This window comes from Mustela lutreola, chromosome 11, assembly GCF_030435805.1.
Source record: "Mustela lutreola isolate mMusLut2 chromosome 11, mMusLut2.pri, whole genome shotgun sequence".
NCBI lineage: Eukaryota > Metazoa > Chordata > Mammalia > Carnivora > Mustelidae > Mustela > Mustela lutreola.
Genome location: NC_081300.1, coordinates 48,396,885 through 48,417,568, shown reverse-complemented (window position 1 = coordinate 48,417,568; position 20,684 = coordinate 48,396,885). Strand labels below are relative to the sequence as shown.

General features: G+C 40.6%; 1 protein-coding gene across 1 annotated transcript in view; it reads left to right on the top strand.

Moving 5' to 3' along the window:
• The window catches only part of GATA6 (GATA binding protein 6), a 131,455-nt gene extending 111,269 nt beyond the window's left edge, over positions 1-20,186 (top strand). The window contains exon 7 of the mRNA XM_059140493.1: positions 19,161-20,186. Within this exon, the coding sequence (XP_058996476.1) occupies positions 19,161-19,214 (54 nt within the window). The 3' untranslated portion in view covers positions 19,215-20,186. The remainder of the gene's footprint in view (positions 1-19,160) is intronic.
• The last annotated feature ends 498 nt before the right edge of the window (positions 20,187-20,684 follow it).

Below are 20,684 nucleotides of genomic sequence, written 5' to 3'. Positions count from 1 at the left end.
ATTTAATTAATTGCATCTCACTCTGTCTCTTCCTCCCACCCCCGTCAATTACCTCCTGATTCAGATTCTAGAATAAGTGGTAAGTAGCAAAAAAGGAAGCCAAGAGAAGAAGGGAGAGATGGGGCTTGGGTAGTCCACGGCCTGTTACTTCAGCCACTTAAATCAGGCAGAGGTTGGTGTTCCAAGTAGGCAAGATTGGGAGAATTAGGAATGAGTGTAGGCTGTCTCCCCAAGGTTGACCGATCTGTGGACTCAAATCTGTGTGCTGCTTTGTGTGAGTTAGCGGCATAAATTGTGTCTGTGTTAATTCTGAATTTCGTTTCTTTTAGATTAAGTCATCTTATTTCTGGATTGTAGCGAGAGGTGCTATTCGGTTTCAACCCCAAATCTGGTTAAATAAGAAGCTGGAAGTGGGAAGGAGAAGATGTACCCATTTTTCTTTGCTGAAAATGGATAGGTAGTACCATAGTGGCATACAAAGGGCTTCTTAGAGTAATCATTTGACAAAGTGCCTCAGGAGAGGGCTGATGGCAGTGGGAGAGGGCCGTGGGTGGGTGTCCCCAGGATGACTTCCTCTCTCTCCTCTCCCTGCCAGAGCTCCCTTGTCTAAACCTGTAATCCCTGCCCAAGCAATTCCAGTTCTGGGTGTTTCTTAAGCAAATAGAGCAAATCATGCCAGTGTTAGGGGTTGTCACCCTTTACAGATTATATTCCAGGGCAACAATTCATGATCTTTTCTCATGACTCAGTGTCACTGCCTCACCTGTGACTTTGATTTCTCCCACCTCCAACCCCTCATTGCACTCACATCTGTATGTGGAGTTAGTACAAACAACATGCTGTCGTGTTTTCCCATGATCTACTTTGCGAAGTTGAGCCTTCCTCATTTACGTACCACCACATTCTCCAATAGTTAGTTTCTCAGGCCTGTGTCTTCCTGACCTCCTATAATGGGAAGCTTTCTGTGACTGGGAAGAGATGTGTCAGCTGTTTCTTGCACAAGTATCTTCCCCACCTCCTCCTGCCCCAAGGTGAGCCCAGCACACAGCAGGTGGGTGTTCAGCAGATGCTTGTGGACTGTGAAGCAGTGTCACCAACATGACATCTCCAAGTTAAAAAATAAAAAAAATTGTATATCAGAGTTCTGGACATAAGGTTTCTACACAAAATGAAGATAAGTACTGCCCCTCTAAGGAGGTCTTCTCAGTATTCATGGAAAGGATGATAATAATAACTCTTGCCATGTACTTGCTATGTGTCAAGCGGGGCTCCTGGCAATTTATATGCATCACTGTATTCGATTTTTATAACAATCTTCTGCTTATTGCTATCCTCACTGTACAAATGGGGAAACTGAGGCACAGAAAGGTTAAAACCTTGCCCAAGAGTCAGGAATATGCAGTGGGGAAAAAGACTCTTCAAGAAATGGTGCTGGCAAAAGTGGACAGCTACCTGCAAAAGAAACCAGATTTTCTTAAACCACACACAAAATATAACTCAAAATAGATTAAAGACATAACTGAGAGACCCCAAACCGTAAAACTCCTACAGGAAAACATAGACAGTAATCTTTCTGACATCAGCTGTAGAGACATTTTTCTAGATACGTGTCCTTTGGCAAAAACAAAATTAAACTATTGGGACTACACCAAAATAATAAGCTTTTGCACAGTGAAGGAGAACAGCAAAGTAAAAAAAAAAAACCTCACCAAATGGGAGAAGATATTTGCAAATTATATATCTGATAAGGGTTAATATCTAAAATATATAAAGAACTTATACAATTCAATATAAAAAATCCACAAATAATCCAATTCAAAATGGGCAGAAGATACCAACAGACATTTTTCTAAAGAAGATATCCAGATGTCCAACAGACACATGAAAAGATGCTCAACATTACTAATCATCAAGGAAATGCAAATCAAAACCACAATGAGATGTCACCTCACACCTGTCAGAATGCTAAATCAAAAACATGAGAAACAACAGGTGTTGGCAAGGCTGTGGAGAAAAAGGAACCCTTATGCACTGTTGGTGGGAATGCAAAGTGGAGTGGCCACTGTGGAAAACAGAATGGAGTTTCCTCAAAAAATTAAAAGTAGAATTACCATATGATTCAATAATTCCACTACTGGATATTTGCCATCTCAAAATGAAAACACTAATTCAAAAAGGTACATGCACCCTTATGTTTACTGTAGTATTATTTACAATAGCCAAATTATGGAAGCAACCCAAGTGCCCATCCACAGATGAATGGGTAAAGAAGATGTGAGAGATACATATATCTCCAGTCTTAAGAAGAAATCTTGCCATTTGCACAAACATGGATGAACTTATGGCTCTAGATGGTATAACGCTACATGAAATAATGTCAGTCAGAGAAAGAGAAATGCCATATGATTTCACTCATCTGGAATTTAAGAAACAAAACAAATGGAACAAAGAAAAAAAGAGACAAGTGAAAAAACGGACTGTTAACTATAGAGAACAATCTGGTGGTTACCAGAGGGGAGGTGGGTTGGGGGATGGGTGAGCTAGGTGAAGGGGAAAGGTGATGAGCACTGAGTAATACATAGATTTGTTGAATCAGGATATTGTACACCTGGAACTAATATAATGCTGTATGTTAATTATAATGGAATTGAAAAGTAGTTAATAAAAATTTAAAAAAAACCTTGTCCAAGAGTGGAATCAGATTTCAAACTTAGGCAGTTTGAATCTGGAATATACACTCTCCTACCTCTAAGCTGTGCTGCACTTTGTATTCCATTTAAACCTATTTGTACTTACAAGGTTATTCTTCTATGCGTTCTTCCAGAAGCCCTATTGGTTTATTGCACATTTAAATCTACAACTACTAGGAATAGTGTTTTGTGTCTAGTACGAGGTCAAGAGTGATTTTCATCTTTTTTCTTCATTTTTAAGATTGTCTTGACTACTCTGGGCCCTTTGTATCTCCATAAAAATTTTAGAGTCATTTTGCCAATACAGACACAGACACACACACATTCCTGCTGGGCTTTTGATTGAGATTATACTGAATCTAAAGATAGATGTGGGAAGAATTAACACCTTCATGATGTTGGGTACATGTACATGGTATATACCTTGTTTCTTTAATTTCTCACAATATTGTTATATATTTTTCTATGTACAGATCTCATTCATATTTTGTTAAATTTATTTCTAGGTATTTAGTTTTTTTGATTCATATTGTAAATGTTATAATCTAAAAACCTTCATTTTCTTATCACTTGTGGTGGTATATAGGATTTTTGTATATTGATCTAGTAAGTAGAGACCTTGTGGCTCACTTAGTAATTCTAATTGTAGAATGTTTTTAGATTTCCTATGTATATAATCATGTTATCTAAAATAATGACAATTTTACCTCTCGCTTCCAATTTCTAAAACTTTTATTTCTTTGTCTTGATTTATAGGCATTCCAAAATAATGTTGACTTGAAGTAGTGATCGTGAACATTCTTTATTTTATTTCCAATCTTAGGGAAAAGCTTTCAGTATTTTACTACTAAGAATTACATTTGCTGTAAATTTTTGTGTTTTTTTTTTTTTTTTTTTTGTGTGTGTGTGTGTTTAGATACTTGAAGATTTTTAAAGATATTTCATTAAGTAAGTTTTAACTTAATCACCTCTTCAAATACCTTATTTCTAAATATGATTACATTTTGGAGTACATGGACTTCCACATATGACTAATTTTAGGAAGACATAATTCAGGCCATTGTACTCACCCCAACTGATGGAGCTCCCATTCCTTCAGCTGCTGGGACCTGAATCTCTGGGGTCATTTCTGACTCTGTCCCCTACAACATTCCCAAATCTGCTTGTATTTTCTTAAAAAAACAGAGTCAGAATTAAGTACTTCTCTCCGTTCTGACGTCATCATTCTGGTCTGACATTCACTTGGACTCCTCCAGTAGCCTCCTCCTGGACTCTCACCCTCTTTCCTCACCCCCACAGACTGTTCCCTGCCCCATAGCCTGATAAAGCTTATTGGCAAGGCCTCCTCCCTCCTCTGATCCAAACCTCCCATTACCTCCCCAATACATGACCAACTCCTCAGGCTGCTATTAGTCATGACTCTTGCCCTGTTATCTTTGTTGAAAGAAAGGAGACCTGGGCTCTCCTGAGCACACCTAGCCCAGGTTTTCTTCAAAGAATTTGCATATCCTGGGACCTGTTTCTGGGATAAACATCCACATCTCTTGCCACTCGTTGCTGGAAATGGGAAGCCCTCCATACTGGACTTGGGCTATCTCTGGAGTTTCCAGATCCAGAGACTGGGGAAGGGGCAGGTGCAGAGTCTCAGGAGACCATCATCCCAGAGAACACAAGTGGGGTTGGGACCAGGGAAGGACTGAAACACCCTCTGCTTCCCTGTGTAGATTGCGCAAGTGCTTCCACAGCTATTAGCACCTGTGGGGAGAAGTGGGGGACCATGGCCAGGCCCCAGAAGCTTAGGCCTCCCTCGTATCTGTGCCCAGCATGGAACCCGAGGGCCTCACACTGAACGACTAACCTGGGTGTTTCAGTCCTCTGTGCTGCCACTTACCAGCTCTGTGACCTCTCACTAGCAGTCAAGCTCCCTGTGCCTCAGTGTCTCCATCATCCCCAGTCTAGTTGTTCTGCCTCTGAGCAGCTTTGGAAACTCCTCTTGAGTTCTCCTTCGGTTCACAACCTGCCAGGACCCTCAGGATGCAGTACGACTCCCCAGCCTGCCATTTGAGGTGTGACTCCGCTGTTCCCTGCAGACAGGGGAAGGCCCCCAGGCTTTCCTGGACCTTTCTGGCTCAGCCTCACGTTTGAGCCTTTACACAGTGTGCTCTGTCTGCCTGTGGCATTCCCACACTCCACCACGTGCACTGGCAGAAATAGGGAGCCCACCCAGGAGCAGCTCACTGGCTTGGACACGGGGACCTGGCTGCAGGGACTTGAACAGGTGTCCCCTCCCTGGTGGTTTTAGGATGTGGCTGGGAGTAAGGGTGAACAAGGGAGAAGGAGGTAGCATTTTCCTGAGCTTGTCTGTTAGCATGGCCATTGGAGTCTGTGGGGAAAGGGGGGCCAGCTGGTGGTTCCTACCCAGACCTGCTTCCTGGCAGCAGGGACAATGACTTCTCTCCCACCTCATGAGACTTGTCCCCTTGGGCCCCACCCAGCCACCTGGAGCCTCTGATCAGATCTCTAAAGTTGGAGAATCTGTAGTGATGTTTCTTTTTGCATTTCATTTTGATTTGGACAATTTTTGCATTATTTTTTCTTGATTAGTCTTGCAAAGTGTTTGTTCTTATTATCTTTCCAAAGTACCAACTTTATTTTTATTTATTTACTTATTTATTTATTTATTTATTTATTTATTTATGTTAGTCACTCTACAGTACATTAGGTTTTGATGTAGTGTTCCATGATTCATCATTTGCGTATACCAACTTTGTTGATTCTTCTCTCTTGTGTATGTGTTTTCTCCTTCATTAATTCACTTTATTATTATTTTTTAAAGATTTCTTGTATTTATTTGATAGAGAGAGAGAGCACAAGTAGGCAGAGTGGCAGGCAGAGGGAGGGAAAAGCAGGCTCTCCGCGGAACAGGGAACCCAATGTGGGACTCGATCTCAGGACTCTAGGATCATGACCCGAGCTGAAGGCAGCCACTTAACTGACTGAGCCTCCCAGGCACCCCAATTCATGTTATTTTTAAATTTTTCTTACTTACTTGGATTAAATTTGCTGTTTTTGCACTAACTTCTTGATGGATTTTTGGCCTTCTTTTGACTAGCAAATGCACTTAATACTACATATTTTCCTTAGCCGGAATTTTAGCAACACTCCACAGGTCGATGTCATATTTTCGATATGGTATAGGGGTCAAAATGTTTTCTAATTTTTATTGTGATTTATTCTTTGGCTTAGGATGAGTTTATAAAAGTTTTTAAAAATACTGATTTATTTTTAAAAGTGAATTTCTTAATTTCCAAACTTTTGGGCATGTCACAGCAACTATACTCTGAATGATTTTAAAATTTGAAATTGTTAAGAATTTATTTATGGAGAGTGAAAGCCTGCTATTTTACATGTTCCATGTGTACTTGGAAAGAATGAGTGCTTTTTACTGTTGGGTGGAGTATTCTGCATTTGTCAAATAAATCAGATTTGTTGATCCTGTTATTCATATCTCCCATGTCCTTACTAATTTATTTATTTATTTCTGCCTATTTTTTCCCTCATCTGCTAAAAGCGGCTTATTAAAGTCTTCTACTAATGCTGTGCATTTCTTCTTTCAGTTCTTCAATTTTTTTTTTTTTCACAGAGCCATAATCCTGTATTTCCTATAGGAACAATGGTTCAGTATTTGCTAATTGAGTGTTCACAGTAATTTTTAGAACCTAATAACCATGGATAACAAGAATCAATTGTTCTTTTTTCTATTCCTCTACAATAAACAGTCTGTAACCTGGACACTATGTATAAAACAAATGTAACATGCTGAAAAGTAGAAAGAAGGCGGCTAAGGAACTCAGGATCCAAAGAAAGATGCTGCTGTGACTTTGTCTTCCTTTTTGCCTTATATATCCCACACTTGGAGCTGGTGAGGAACTTGAAAATGCCAATAGCCACAGACCAAAAAAGCCTCAAGAAAGTAAAAAATTTTTAGCTAATAACCACTCTACACTAGCCAACTACCACAGAAAAAGCTGTGACCCCATGTCCACCCACAGCAGCAAAGGCTGCTTTGGAGAGGCTAGATTTCTATCCTTGTTAGACCATAAGGAAGCAAATGGCGTGGTTTCACAGAATGACATATAGGTTGCTGAGAGGAGCTCTACCCTCCCAGGCTCAGTGGAGACCTCATGGCAAGCGTGGACATCCACCCACACCCCATTTAAGGAGTTGCTGCTCTCCCTCCTTGCTAGGAGTAGTATCAGAGAAGGCCTAGTGGGGAGTCCGAAGTGATAATGACACCACTGTCCTTTCTACCACCACCAGCATTCTGGCGTCAGTGGAGGCTATGTGGGGAAGAGTAACAGCGTACTTTCTTAGGCGGAGTAATATCAATGGAAGTATATTAGGAAGTCTAAATTTCTACCCCCCACTCAACAATAATGAGGAACATCACCCCTGCATCCCAGGCCTCAACAAAAGTGATGTATGAAACCTAGATTCCCACCCTTATCTGGCAGCAATAAGGTGCCATCCCTCTTCCTCCATCGTGTGGTATCAGAGAAGACCTGCTAACACAACTGGAAAAAAAAAAAAAAAGAAAATCTCAGCAAAGAAATAGAAAATTTCAGCAAATAAAAATCAAGTTAAAATTTTGAATTTCAAAATAAAACTCTAGGTGCAACTGGGTGACTCAGTGGATTGGAAGTGGATTGAGCCTCTGCCTTCAGCTCAGGTCATGATCTCAGGGTCCTGGGATCGAGCCCCACATTGGGCTTCCTGCTTGGTGGGGAGCCTGCTTCCCCTTCTCTCTCTGCCTGCCTCTCTGTCTGCTTGTGCTCTCTCTCTCTCTTTAGTAATTTCGTGTATGGCCACTCCTTCAAGCCAAGATGGGTGGGTGGGGATTGTGACAACGAATATTTCTTTACTTGACCTGTGGGCATCATTTGATAGAACTAATCACTTACTTCTGCAAAGACTTGACTCATTTGGATTCCAGGTCATCATACGACTCTGATGGTCCTCCTACCTCACTTCTATGCTCCTCTCTGAATCTATTGTACCAGTTCTTCAATTTTTGAAGCTATGTTATTTAGAATTAGATGCACTGACATCTTTATCATTATGAATATCTCTTATCTTTAGTAATGTTTCTTGCCTTAAACTTTTCTTTGCTTGATATTAATGCAGTTATCATACCTTTTTATTAACATTCTCATGTTTGACCTTTTTCCATGTTTTCCTTTTGGTCTCTCTGTGATTGAGGACTATGAATCATCTTGCCCTCATATTAGGATGTGTATCTTGTAAGCTGCATAGTCCTTTTGATTTTATTGTTGTTTTTGTGGCTGTTACACAGATTAATAATTAATTTTCAATTGGAGAATTTTATTCTGCTTATATTTAATATAAGTATTGAGATAATTGGTTTATATCTATCAATATTTACTTTCTTTATTGGTCACTTGTTTATGGCTCATTTTCTTTTTGCCTTCTTTTTTTTTTTTTTTAAGATTTTATGTATTTATTAGAGAAAGAGAGAGAGAGATTGAGAGGATGAGTGGGAGGAGGGGCAGAGGGGCAGGGAGCCCAGTGCGGGCCTGGATCCCAGAACCCTGGGATCATCACCTGAGCCGAAGGCAAACTCTTAGATTGAACCACCCAGGTGCTTGGCCTTGTTTTCTTTTAGTTCATAATTTTGAGATTACAATATCATTCTTCGATTTATTTTTTAGATTGATTTATTTGAGAGAGAAAGAGAGAGAGAGAGCATGTGGGGGGTCAGTGGTAGAGGGAGAGAGAGAAACCCAAGCAGACTCTGCAGTGAACACAGAGCCTGACAGGGAGCTCAATCTCATGATCTGTGAGATCACAGCCTGAGCCAAGATCAAGAGTCTGACCCTTAACCCACTGTGCCACCCAGGAGCCCCTCATTCCTTGATTTATTTGCATCTCACATAATCTATACTCTCACCATTGCCCTTTTTGGACAATGCTTCTTAAAGAATAATTTAATCTCTTCTTGCTTCTTTTTTTATTGCTGATATGCATTTTAATTCTACATATATTTGGACCCTACAAAACATTTTTACTGCTCCCTGATACAATTGAGATTAGTAAATTACAAATTTACCTTTTTTATTCTTGTATTTCTGTTTCTATCTGGTATTGTCTTCCTTATATGAGAATTTTCATTAATATTTTCTTTTTTTCCCTTTTTTCTTTTATGGAGATGTAATTGACTTATAACATTATATTAGTCTCAGATGTACAACATAGTGATTTGATATCTTTGAAAATTATGGAATATCTCCACAGTAAGTCTTATTAACATCCATCATCTTTTTTTTTAAATCATGTCATGTTAGTCATCATACAGTACATCATTAGTCTTTGATGTAGTGCTCCATGATTCATTATTTGTGTATAACACCCAGTGCTCATTGCAACACATGCTTTCTTTAACACCCATCACCGGGCTACCCCATCTCCCCACCTCCCTCCTCTCTGAAACCCTCAGATGGTTTCCCAGAGTCTGTAGTCTCTCGTGGTTCTTCTCACCCTCTGATTTCATCCCCTTCAGTTTCCCCTTCCTTCCCCTAATGTCCTCCATGTTATTCCTTATGTTCCACATATGAGTGAAACCGTATAATAATTGTCTTTCTCTGCTCGACTTATCTCACTCAGCATAATCTCCTCCAGTCCCGTCCATGTCCATGTTGATGCAAATGGGGGTATTCCATTGTATATATGAACCACATCCTCTTTTTTTTTTTTTTTTTAAAGATTTTATTTATTTATTTGACAGACAGAGATCACAAGTAGGCAGAGAGGCAGGCAGAGAGAGGGGGGTAAGCAGGCTCCCTGCTGAGCAGAGAGCCCGATGTGGGGGCTCGATCCCAGGACCCTGAGATCATGACCTGAGCCGAAGGCAGAAACTTAACCCACTGAGCCACCAGGCGCCCCCGAACCACATCCTCTTTATGCTTTCATCTGCTGAAGGACATCTCGACTCCCTCCACAGTTGGGCTATGGTGGACAGTGCTGCTATGAACAGGGGTGCATGTTCTCCTTCTTTTCACAACATCTATCATCGTTAATGGAAGTCTGCTGACAATGAGTTACCTGATTTTTTTTCTTTGCCAGAAAATTTGCCTTAACTTATCTTTATTTTTGAAGGATATTTCCAGTCCATGGACACAGAATTTCACGTGGACATTTACTTTCTTTCAGCACTTTAAAGATGGTATTCCTTTTGTTTTTTGTTTGTTTTGGGTCTTATTGTTTCTCCTCTGAAAGTAATGTGTCTGTTTTACCTGGCTGTTTCTAAGGTTTTTGTTTTTGTCTTTTTTTTTTTTAAAGCAGTTTTACGGTGCTAAATGGAGGTGTGATTTTCTTTACGCTTTTATGCTTTTCCTACTTAGTTTCTAGAGCAGTTTAGATTTTTCCCTGATGGCTTTTGCGAGTTTTTGAGATAATCTAGGATGTTATTTCTTCATATCTGCTTCTGCCCTGTTTGGTGCCTTCTTTTTTCCCTTTTGGTGATAATGTCCACCTTGCTGTTTATTTTCCGAGAACATACAAATTCCAGTAATTCACTTATTGTAAAGCCTGTCTCTGGTAACTCCAGTGTCTGGGTTACTTGTATGTCTGTTTCTAGGGCCCGTTTATTTTGGGGTCTTGTTTCTTCTCACGGCTGGTAACTACCGATTAAAGGCCAGACATTTTGTATTTAAAAAAAAAAAAAGGAAGAAAATCTGGATGAAACAACCTTCTTCCAGAAAGGATTCACTCTATCTTCTAATGGCAGTTAAAGTAGGGCTGTTCCGAGAGCAAGCTGAGTTCTCTGTGAGGATCGTCTGAGTTTGGCTTATTCTCATCTCTGTGGTGCGCCCTTCCAGATGTTCTGACTGAGACCTGGAACATTCACTAGGGCAGTTCCTTCCTGGCAGGACTTAAACTCCAGTTTTTTTTTTTTTTTTCTTTCATCTTCATGACAATGAGACTACTGCCTCTTTCCCTGCATAGCTTAACAATCTGCAAAGTGCCTCAGATGTAATTGTCAAATGTTGGGCTCATTTTTTGGACCGCTTCCACTCTGTCAGGGATCCTGTCGTTTCCAGTCCCAGGGTCCCGAGAACCATATTCCTTCAATTTTACTTTATTTTTAAGTTTTTATTGATTTTTGGGCGCCTCCCTTCTCCCCTCCATGCCAGATTCATATGAGGAAACCTAATGTGCTGGTGTTTGGAGGTGGGGCCTTTGGGAGGTGATAGGTCATGATGGTGGAGCCCTCATGGATGGGATTAGTGTTCTTATAACAGAGGTCCAGCGAAGCCCCTCCTGGGAGGTGACAGTGAGAAGACGGCTGTCAGTGAGGAACAGGCCTCCCACTGGAAATTGAATCTGCTGGTGCCTCGAACCATAAGAAATCAATGTCACTTGTTTGAGAGCCACCCAGTCCATGGTATTCTGTATACAAGCCTTAATGACTTATTTTGTTCTGAGGTTTCAGTGACACATAACATCATATTTAGTGTCAGGGGTACCATAGAATGACTCGGTATTTGTATATGTTTATTGTGAAATGATCTCCACAGTAAAGTCCAGTTTCCATTCATCACCATGCACCTTAAACATTTTTTTCTTGTGGTGAGAACTTTCAAATACACTGTATTTGTAATGCTGCACATTGTATCGCTGGAACTCATTTATTTCATAACCGGAAGTTTGCACCTTTTATATGCTTCCCCCAGTAGTCATTTGTCTCCTCAGTCCTGTGGGATTGCTTGAAAGATCGGTTGACTTCCTGCTCCTCAGGAATTTTTTCAGCCTCTTCCACCGCTGCCCCCAAGCCGAATAAACGCCATGGGGGTACAAAAGTGGCATGCACAATGTTGGGATTCCCTCAAAGACCTCTTCTTTCAAGAGTCTTGGTTTCTCATGTCCTGAGTGTCCAAGCAGCTCTTTCCCAACTTCAAACACTTGCTCTGTTTTATTATGTTCAGCTGTTCTGGTTGTTTTCTGTGGAAGTACTAGTCTGCTACAACTTACTGCATCACAGCTGGAAAGCTAAATTACCAGACGTGATCATTTAATATCAAATAATACAGACTTCTGTATTAGTCACCGTTCACCAGAGAGAGCCAGTATATAAATATAAGAGGAGATTTATTATGGGAATTGGCTTATATGATTATAAAGGCTGAGATGTGTCTGCGTCTGCTGTCTGTCTGCAAGCTGGAGAACTTGGAAAGTGGGTAGTGTCTGTGGCTAAAGGCCTGGAACCAGGGTAGCTGATGGTGTGAGTCCCAGTCTGAGGCCAAGGGACTGAGAGTAAGGAGACTAGTGTTGGGGTGCTGGTGAAAGTCCCAGAGACTCCGTGCCCAAGACCGGTGGCTCTGGTATAGAAAGGCAGAAGATGGATGTCCCACAACCTAGCTCAAGAAGTGAGAGAGCTAATTCACCCATCCTCTCCCTCTTCAGGCCCTCAGTGCTTGGTGATGCTGGTCCACACTGATGAGGGCTGGTATCTTAGTCAAATGCTAATGTTTCCCAGAAACAGCCTCACAGACACACCCAAAATAATGCTGAGTGTCCCTTAGCTCAGTCAAGTTGACACATAAAATAAACCCTCACAACTTATAAAGATCTTGGATGTATATTATCAAGGTGCTCCCCAAAGGGCTGTTCTAATCACGTTTCTGTCCAGAGTAGACTAGATAATTACCATGTCCACACTTCTAATATCCACTATTCACGTATAAGTGGTTGGATAGAAGACATTTTCTCCGACTTGCTTACAGTAATGTACTAGAATGAGAACACCACAGTCTCACCAGTTTTTTAGTTGTGTAATATTAGTGAGGGGATTCATTTGATTCTGTGAATTTTGATTTTTTGTATCTTCAGATGATGTAAATCTCTCAGAGTTACTTAATTAGTTGAGCTAAAGTGTGGAAAGCTACAGGTATGTGGCACATACTTATTAAAGGGGAACTATTTCTCCAAGTAGTGTGTCATTGATATTTGCTGAATGAATGGATGAATGAGCTAATGATGTAGGGAAGATGAAACTGACTATTTGTGGTTTTGATGGGACAGGAGACAGCATAGGGAACTGGCATCTGCAGCAGGGGACAGCACAGGGCAGCAGATAAACTCAGAATGGGGCGTGTGCCAATAATATCTCACAAACTGGCCAAAAGACAAAAAGGTAATGTCAGAATAGGGGGAGGAAGTCTCAGTTGTTCTGTGAGCCATTTGGAATTGTGCGGGACTTGAGAATGCTTTCTGTTACTTTTACCCTCAGGTGAATGCTGAGAAAAGGGATCTGGTTCCCGGTCACTTCAAACACAGGCAGATTCAACTTTCTATAAAGCAAAGTCACTGACAGTAAATTCTTTTGTAAAATCCTGTCTTCACATAAGTTGAATAATCATAGAACCCAGAATTGGAAAAATCTCTGAATCTGAGAGCTGAAGAGATCTCAGAGATCATTGGTGCCATTTCTCATCCTCATTGGAATCACGGCAGCAGCATTCCTGACAGCTGGTCACACACCTACTGCCTGTTTGCTTGAGGCGCCATAATTACTCTGCTTCATGGGGAAGTCTGTGCCATGTTGGAATGTATTGACCTGCCAGGCACAATGTTCTTCCAAGAAGAGAGCTGAAATTGGCCCCTGATAGTGTTCCTCTGTTAATCAGGTGTTGGTTGGTTCTCTAAGGTCCCAGGGAATGATTCCAATCCTTTTTTTTTTTTTTCTAAAATATCTTTTTAAACTATTTAAAATAGCCCTACATTAGAAAAAACACCAGAGGAATAAGACCCAAGTTGTATTACTAGCAATGTGACAGTGTGTAATACTCGTTTTATAGAGTAAGAACCTGAGGCTTTAAAGCTAAGCAAAATTTCCACAGCTACTAAGTGATGGACTTGGACTGTGAGTCTAGCTTTGCTGATACTCAAGCTCAAGCTCTTATCCATTATGTTGTAGGACAACTGCGTGCTATTGTTTTATACTGTTTATATTGTTTATACCTAACTTGTGTCTTTTAGTCCACTTTAGTCTTTTCTCTCTCACAAATTTTGGTCAAGTCAGATTTTCTCCATTTGGAATTTATGTGATTTTGTTTATTATCTATCTATCTATCTATCTATCTGTCTATCTGTCTATCTATCTATCTATCTATCTATCATCTCTGTCATTTGCCCATCTATTTATTTTTACTTAAATGTAGAGCTATACTTTCCCCTCTTAAGTCTAAAATGGAGGGATTGACCATTTCAGCCTGTCAAAATGCTTATTGGCGTTTATCATTAAGACATCTCCCATAGAATTTTAAATTATCCACAAATCTGATGATTTCTGAAGTTGAAAAAAGGCATTGCAAAAATGGCTAATAAAATTATATCAGACAGGGTCAAATGACAGGCTACTGGTGACTTCACCCAATTGTGAACATATCCAACTACCCTATTATCTTAATCGTGATTTTCATCTTAACCACAGTGACATCCCAACGGACTTAAACTTATTTCCTAGAGAATATATTTCATGGTTTGGCATCATGATTTAAGTGAATCTGTGTTGGCTCCATGTGATCACAGCATTCTTTTCTAAATGGATCACAAACCATCTATTTAGAAATTTTATTCTAGATTTTTGCCAAATGTCAACAGGTTGACACCAAGAATTTGCTTTGACTGAATTGTAGTTCCCAGAATTGATATTTTCTCAAATTTCACAATCAGAAACTATTTTCTAGTCTTCTGGCCCTCTTTGTTCATGTCTCCCCCTGCCCCTACCCTACCAAGATTCCCTACTGTAGTTGCATAATTACATCGTTAAATCTTTCTGTGCCTTCGGTACTCTCTGAGCTGGAAGGTGTGTCCTGGCTTGAAGTGGGATATAGTGGAAAGAGAAGTGCACCTAGCATTGTAGACCAAAATTCTTGTCTAGTTGCATTACTTGCTAGTTGCATGACCTGTGGTAAATTACTTTGTCTGTGTAGCCTCTGTTTCCTCATTTGTAAGTTGGGATAAAACCTGACAGGGACTTGAAAGAATACCATGAGTTAATAATAGCTAGGGAATTGTCTAGAGTAGCATAAGCTTTAAAAATCTGAATTTCCATTTACTGAAGAGACTGTCTTTTTTCCACTGTATATTTTTTCCTGCTTTGTCAAAGATTATTTAACTATAGAATTGAGGGTTCATATCTGGGCTCTCTACTCTGTTCCACTGGTCAATGGGTCTGTTTTTGTGCCAGTACCATGCTGTCTTTGCGATCACAGCTTTGTAGTAAACTTGAAATTAGGCAACGTGATGCTACCCGTTTTGTTTTTCTTTTTCAACATTTCCTTAGAAATTCAGGGTCTCTTCTGGTTCCATACAAATTTTAGGATTGTTTGTTCCAGGTCTTTGAAATTTGCCAAGGGAATTTTGATCATGGCGGCATTGAAAGTATAAATGGCTCTAGGCAGTATAGACATTTTGACAATGTTTATTCTTTTGATCCATGAGCATGGAATGCTCTTCCATCTTTTTGTATCTTCTTCAGTTTCTTTCATGAGTGTTCTGTAGTTCTTCAAGTACAGATCCTTTACCTCTTTGGCTGGGAAAATTGGACAGCTATATGTAGAAGAATGAAACTCGACCATTTTCTTACACCATATCCAAAGATAAACTTGAAATGGATAAAAGACCTCAATGTGAGGCAGGAATCTATCAAAATCCTAGAGGAGAACATAGGCAGTAACCTCTTTGACATCGGCCACAGCAGCTTTTCAAGATATGTCTCCAAAGGCAAAGGAAACAAAAGCAAAAATGAACTTTTGGGACTTCATTAAGATCAAAAGCTTCCGTACAGCAAAGAAAATAGTCAACAAAACAAAGAGGCAACCCATGGAATGGGAGAAGATATTCACAAATGACACTATAGACAAAGGGCAGATATCCAAGATCTATAAAGAACTCCTCAAACTCAACACACACAAAACAGATAATCATGTCAGAAAATGGGCAGAAGACATGAAGAGACACTTCTCCAAAGAAGACATACAAATGGCTAACAGACATGTGAAAAAATGCTCATCATCACAGCCATCAGGGAGATTCAAGTCAAAAACCACACTGAGATACTACCTTACACCATTTTGAATGGCCAAAATTAGCAAGACAGTAAACAAGTGTTGGAGAGGATGTGGAGAAAGGGGAACCCTCTTACACTGCTGGTGGGAATGCAAGTTGGTGCAGCCACTTTAGAAAACAATGTGGAGATTCCTCAAAAAGTTACAAATAGAGCTACCCTGTGATCCTGCAATTGCACTACTGAGTATTTATCGCACAAAGATACAGATGTAGTGAAAAGAAGGGCCATCTGTAACCCAATGTTCATAGCAGCAATGTCCACAATAGCCGAACTGTGGAAAGAGCCAAGATGCCCTTCAACAGACGAATAGATAAAGAAGATATAGTCCCTGTATACAATGGAGTATTATGCCTCCATCAGAAAGGATGAATATCCAACTTTGGTATCAACATGGACGGACGGGACTGGAGGAGAGTATGCTAAGTGAAATAAGTCAAGCAGAGAGAACCAATTATCATATGGTTTCACTTACTTGTGGAGCATAAGGAAGAACACAGAAGACATTGGGAGATGGAGAGGAGAAGTGAGTTGGGGGAAATCGGAGGGGGAGACAAACCATGAGAGACTGTGGACTCTGAGAAACAAACTGAGGGTTTTGTGGGGGTGGGGGGAGTTAAGTGAGCCTGGTAGTGGATTTTGTGGAGGGAAAGTATTGCATGGAGCACACGGTGTGGTGCATAAACAGTGAATTTTGGAGCACTGAAAAAAAATTAAATTTAATTAAAAAAAAAGAAATCATAAAAAAAAAATCTGAATTTCACCTTAATGCCTTATCTGTCTTGGATTTCAATTTATTCTTTATATTTTTAACTGTCCTTTAGAATCTGAAGTTTCTGTTGTTGTTTTTGTTTGTTTGTTTTTTGCTGGAGAAGACAAAAGGAAACAAGAACCTTGGGGGATGCAGGATGGTGTAGAGTACTGGACAAGGAGTAACACAAGACTTCACTTCCTGGGATGATGCTTCGTTAACTTGTTGTGAGACTTTGAGCAAGTTATGCAATCACTCTGAATTTTATCTTCATTTGTAAAATAAGGGAGAAGGGCTGGCAAGTTCTCAGTTCTAGTTCTTAGTTCTAAATTCTGTGAATCTATCTAATTTTGCCTTTGCCATGTTTTTGAATAACCTTCTTTCTATAGAGAGCTCTATTCTTTTATTTTTCTTTATATTTATTTTATTTTTTATTTCTTTCTCTAGAGAGCTCTATTCTTTTAGCCAGTTCTTGATCTACTTGTCAATCAGTCTCCGAAATGAAAAAATCCTAAGCAGACCCGTTGCTACACGAAGTGCTTCTGAGATGAAACTGTCATCTGTGGGTTGACATGGGCCATTTGCCCAAATTAACCCAAATTGGGATGACAAACTTGCTGTCCCTACTCTATTTATTATTTACTGTTTCAGATTATCCATGATTTGCTTCTGTCACTAGCCTAATGATTGAGAATTGATGGCATAATAATACTAAGTCAACATATACTGATGTTATAGAAATAATGGAAATAATTATATAGCACTTTACAAACTAAAATGTTTTTGATAAATGAGAACGGATTTCAGATGTAAAATACAGCAATTACTCTTTGCCCTAGAATGCTGAAGGAAGGCTTTGGATTTACACAGGAAGTAGCTATTCATCAGTAATGATTAATTTAGAGGGAAAAAAAACCCGCATTCCTTGTCTCTAAAATATTAATAATAATAATTTTGTTTTTATTGCGCTTATTTTCTACTCTGGGGACATTAGCCAGAATCTATAGGAAGTGTTTTTCTGATCTTGATGTAATTAAATACCTAAGGAGATTTGCTTCCCTTTTCAGGGCAGATTTTACCAGAGAAACTTCATTCTCCATTTGCATTGTGTATACATTAATTTAATGAAGAAATATTTCAAGCACTTATTGTATGCTATGCCATACAAGAGTAGAGGGGGTGATCCCTGCTTTTAAGAGGTCTTAACTGGTTGGGGGTGATCTGCAAAGGCTCACTGAGAGAGTGGGGTAAGGACCATTAGAAAGTGAGTTCTGGATCCCGGACATTTCTGAAGCCTTGTCAGGAGACTTGTTCTTCAATTAAACCCTCTCTCTGCATTCTTAACGTATTGGCTTTGTCATCCAAATACGCTCTATGTCTTACATCTTAAAAATAAACAACAAGGGGTGCCTGGGTGGTTCAGTGGTTGAGCCTCTGTTTTCGGTTCTGGTCGTGATTTCAGGGTCCTAAGATGGAGCCCCGCAGTTGGGCTCTCTGCTCCGCGGGGAGCCTGCTTCGTCCTCTCTGCCTGCCTCTCTGCCTACTTGTGATCTCTCTCTGTGTCAAATAAATAAATAAATCTTTAAAAAATAAACAGCAAACCTCTCCTAACTCCAGGATTACTCCACTTTTCCATTCCTGGTGAAAGAGCTGTTTGCATATGCTGCCGGCCGTTTACCTCCTATTCATTCTTCCGTGGACTCTGGTGACTTTCTCCTCCTTCATCCCATGAAAATTGCTCCTGATGAGCTCACGAATGGCTTCAAAAATTCTTGTCTTACTAGCCCTTCTTAGCAGCATTTGAACCAGTTTATATTCCCTCTTGAAATAACTCTTTCCTTTAGTAACTCCACTGTCTGGTTTCCTTCTTCCTCAATGGCCAGTTCTTTTTATTGCTCTGGTGCTTGCTTGCTTTTCCTTGGCGCTGCCTCTAAATGCTGGTATTCCTCAGGACTGGGTGTTGGGTTCACTCATCTTGTCTTTTCTCATCTGCTCTGTTCTTTCTTCTCCTTTTCCCTCCCCCTCCCCTTGTTTCTCTGTTCCAATATTGATCTGCCTACTTGGTATTGTTATATTGGTGTCTCATGGACATTTCAAACGACATCTCAAAATCTGAGTACAGGGGCACCTGGGTGGCTCAGTGTGTGTTAAGCCTCTGCCTTCAGCTCAGGTAATGATCTCAGGGTCTTGGGATTGAGCCCCGCATTGGGCTGTCTGCTCAGGGGGAAGTCTGCTGCTCCCCCCTGCCCGCTTGCCCCTCTGCCCACTTGTGATCTCTGTCTGTGAAATAAATAAATAAAATCTTAAAAAAAAAAGCTGAGTACAGATGGCCCTCTACAAATCTGCTCCTACCAGTCACTGGTAGGAGTGTAGAGGTACAGCCTCTACATGCCTGGGTTCTTCAGGGCATCTCTGGCCTATTCCTGCTCTTTAAACTCTGGTATCACGTATCTTACAGACATTAGAGACTCAACACACCCTAAACCAGCCTACTGATTGCCATCCTTTCTGCCATCACTCTGCTCTTAAGCATCTTCAAAATAAAATATATTTTGACGTTTCTTTTTTACAGCAGACTCCATGCCCAGCGTGGTGCCCAATGCAGGGCCTGAACTCACAACCCTGAGCTGAAATCAAGAGTCCAACACTCAATTGACCGAGCCACCCAGGTACCCCAAAACAAAACATATCTTAAAACAGACGTACACAAGAAGGATGGCAGAAGGAAGGGAGGGAAGGCAGAAAAGGAGGGAGAAAGGTAAGAAGAAATCCAAGCCTTCTGGTTCTGCTCACAGCCACCTACTGTGCTCCTAAAGTCAGAAGCTGGTGGTAAGTTTTGACTTCTCCCTTTCCTTTATCTCTTACATCAAATTCATGCAAGAAAAAAGTCACCTCCACTTCTGGCCATGATGGAGTAACAAGGAGTAGATTCACCCTTCTATCTTACAGACTGAAAAACTGGGCAAAATATATGAAGTGATTTTCAGGGAATTGGACAAATGGTGGATTGGGTAGGAGGCGATGCAGGACAGTGGTCCCTGGGCAGAGGGAGACGATGTGAGCCCTACAGTTGATTTGTCAAGCATGTTAATATTTTACCCATTTTTGTGCACATGGGTTGTCTGTCTGCATCCACTAGAATATGAACTCCAGGAAGGGCAGGGCCTTGGCTGTCGAGCTGAGCATCTAATCCAGTGCCTAACCCATTGTAAGCACTCAGTAAATTTTCTGGACGGGATAAATAAAGGAGTGAATCCTTGCTAACATCTGTTTCCCTCACTAGCCAAGTTCTTTCTTTTCTCTTTTTAAATTACATCTCAAATCCACTGTTACGCTGATCCTCAACACTATGAGATCTCCCCCTGGACAAACACTGTACCTTCTTAGGTAGTTTCCTTACTTCTACTCTTGCCTTTCTACAATCACTTCCCCCAAATTGGTTATTTAAAAGGTAAACTTTAGGGGCACCTGGATGGCTCAGTTGGTTAAGCCCCTGACTCTTGATTTTGGCTCAGATCATGATCTCAGGGTCATGGGCTCAAGCCCTGCCTCGGGCTCAGTGCTCAGCGCAGAGTCTGCTTGTCCCTCTCCCTCTGCACCACCCCCGCCCCCCATGCATGTTCTCTCATTCTCCCTCAAATAAATAAATAAAATCTTTTTGAAAAAATAAATTTCATCCTGTCACTTTATATTAAAACATAGCAATGATTTCTGCACTTGGAATAATCCAGACTCCTTAAAAGGGGTAGGCAGCCACTGCCTGTCTACTCCTCTCCTCCTCACACCTCCAGTTGCCTAATTCAGTAGCCCCTGGCACCCATGATGCACAACTTGAAAACCAGTAACCTAGATGCTCACTGGTGTTCTTTCAGCTCTAGGTGCTGTGCGATGATGCTTAGACTTATTTGCCACAATCTAAGTTACCCATTAAACCATAACTGACAAAAGTTACCTCTAAGATTAGCAATTCTAAGCATAGTGACAAGTACGAATAGATTGAGAGTGTGTCTGGGTGACCATGGGAAAATGAGGGTTGGGCCGTAAGAATTGATCAGTGTTAGTCTGGTACCCTCGAAGAGAAAGGAACATCTCATTC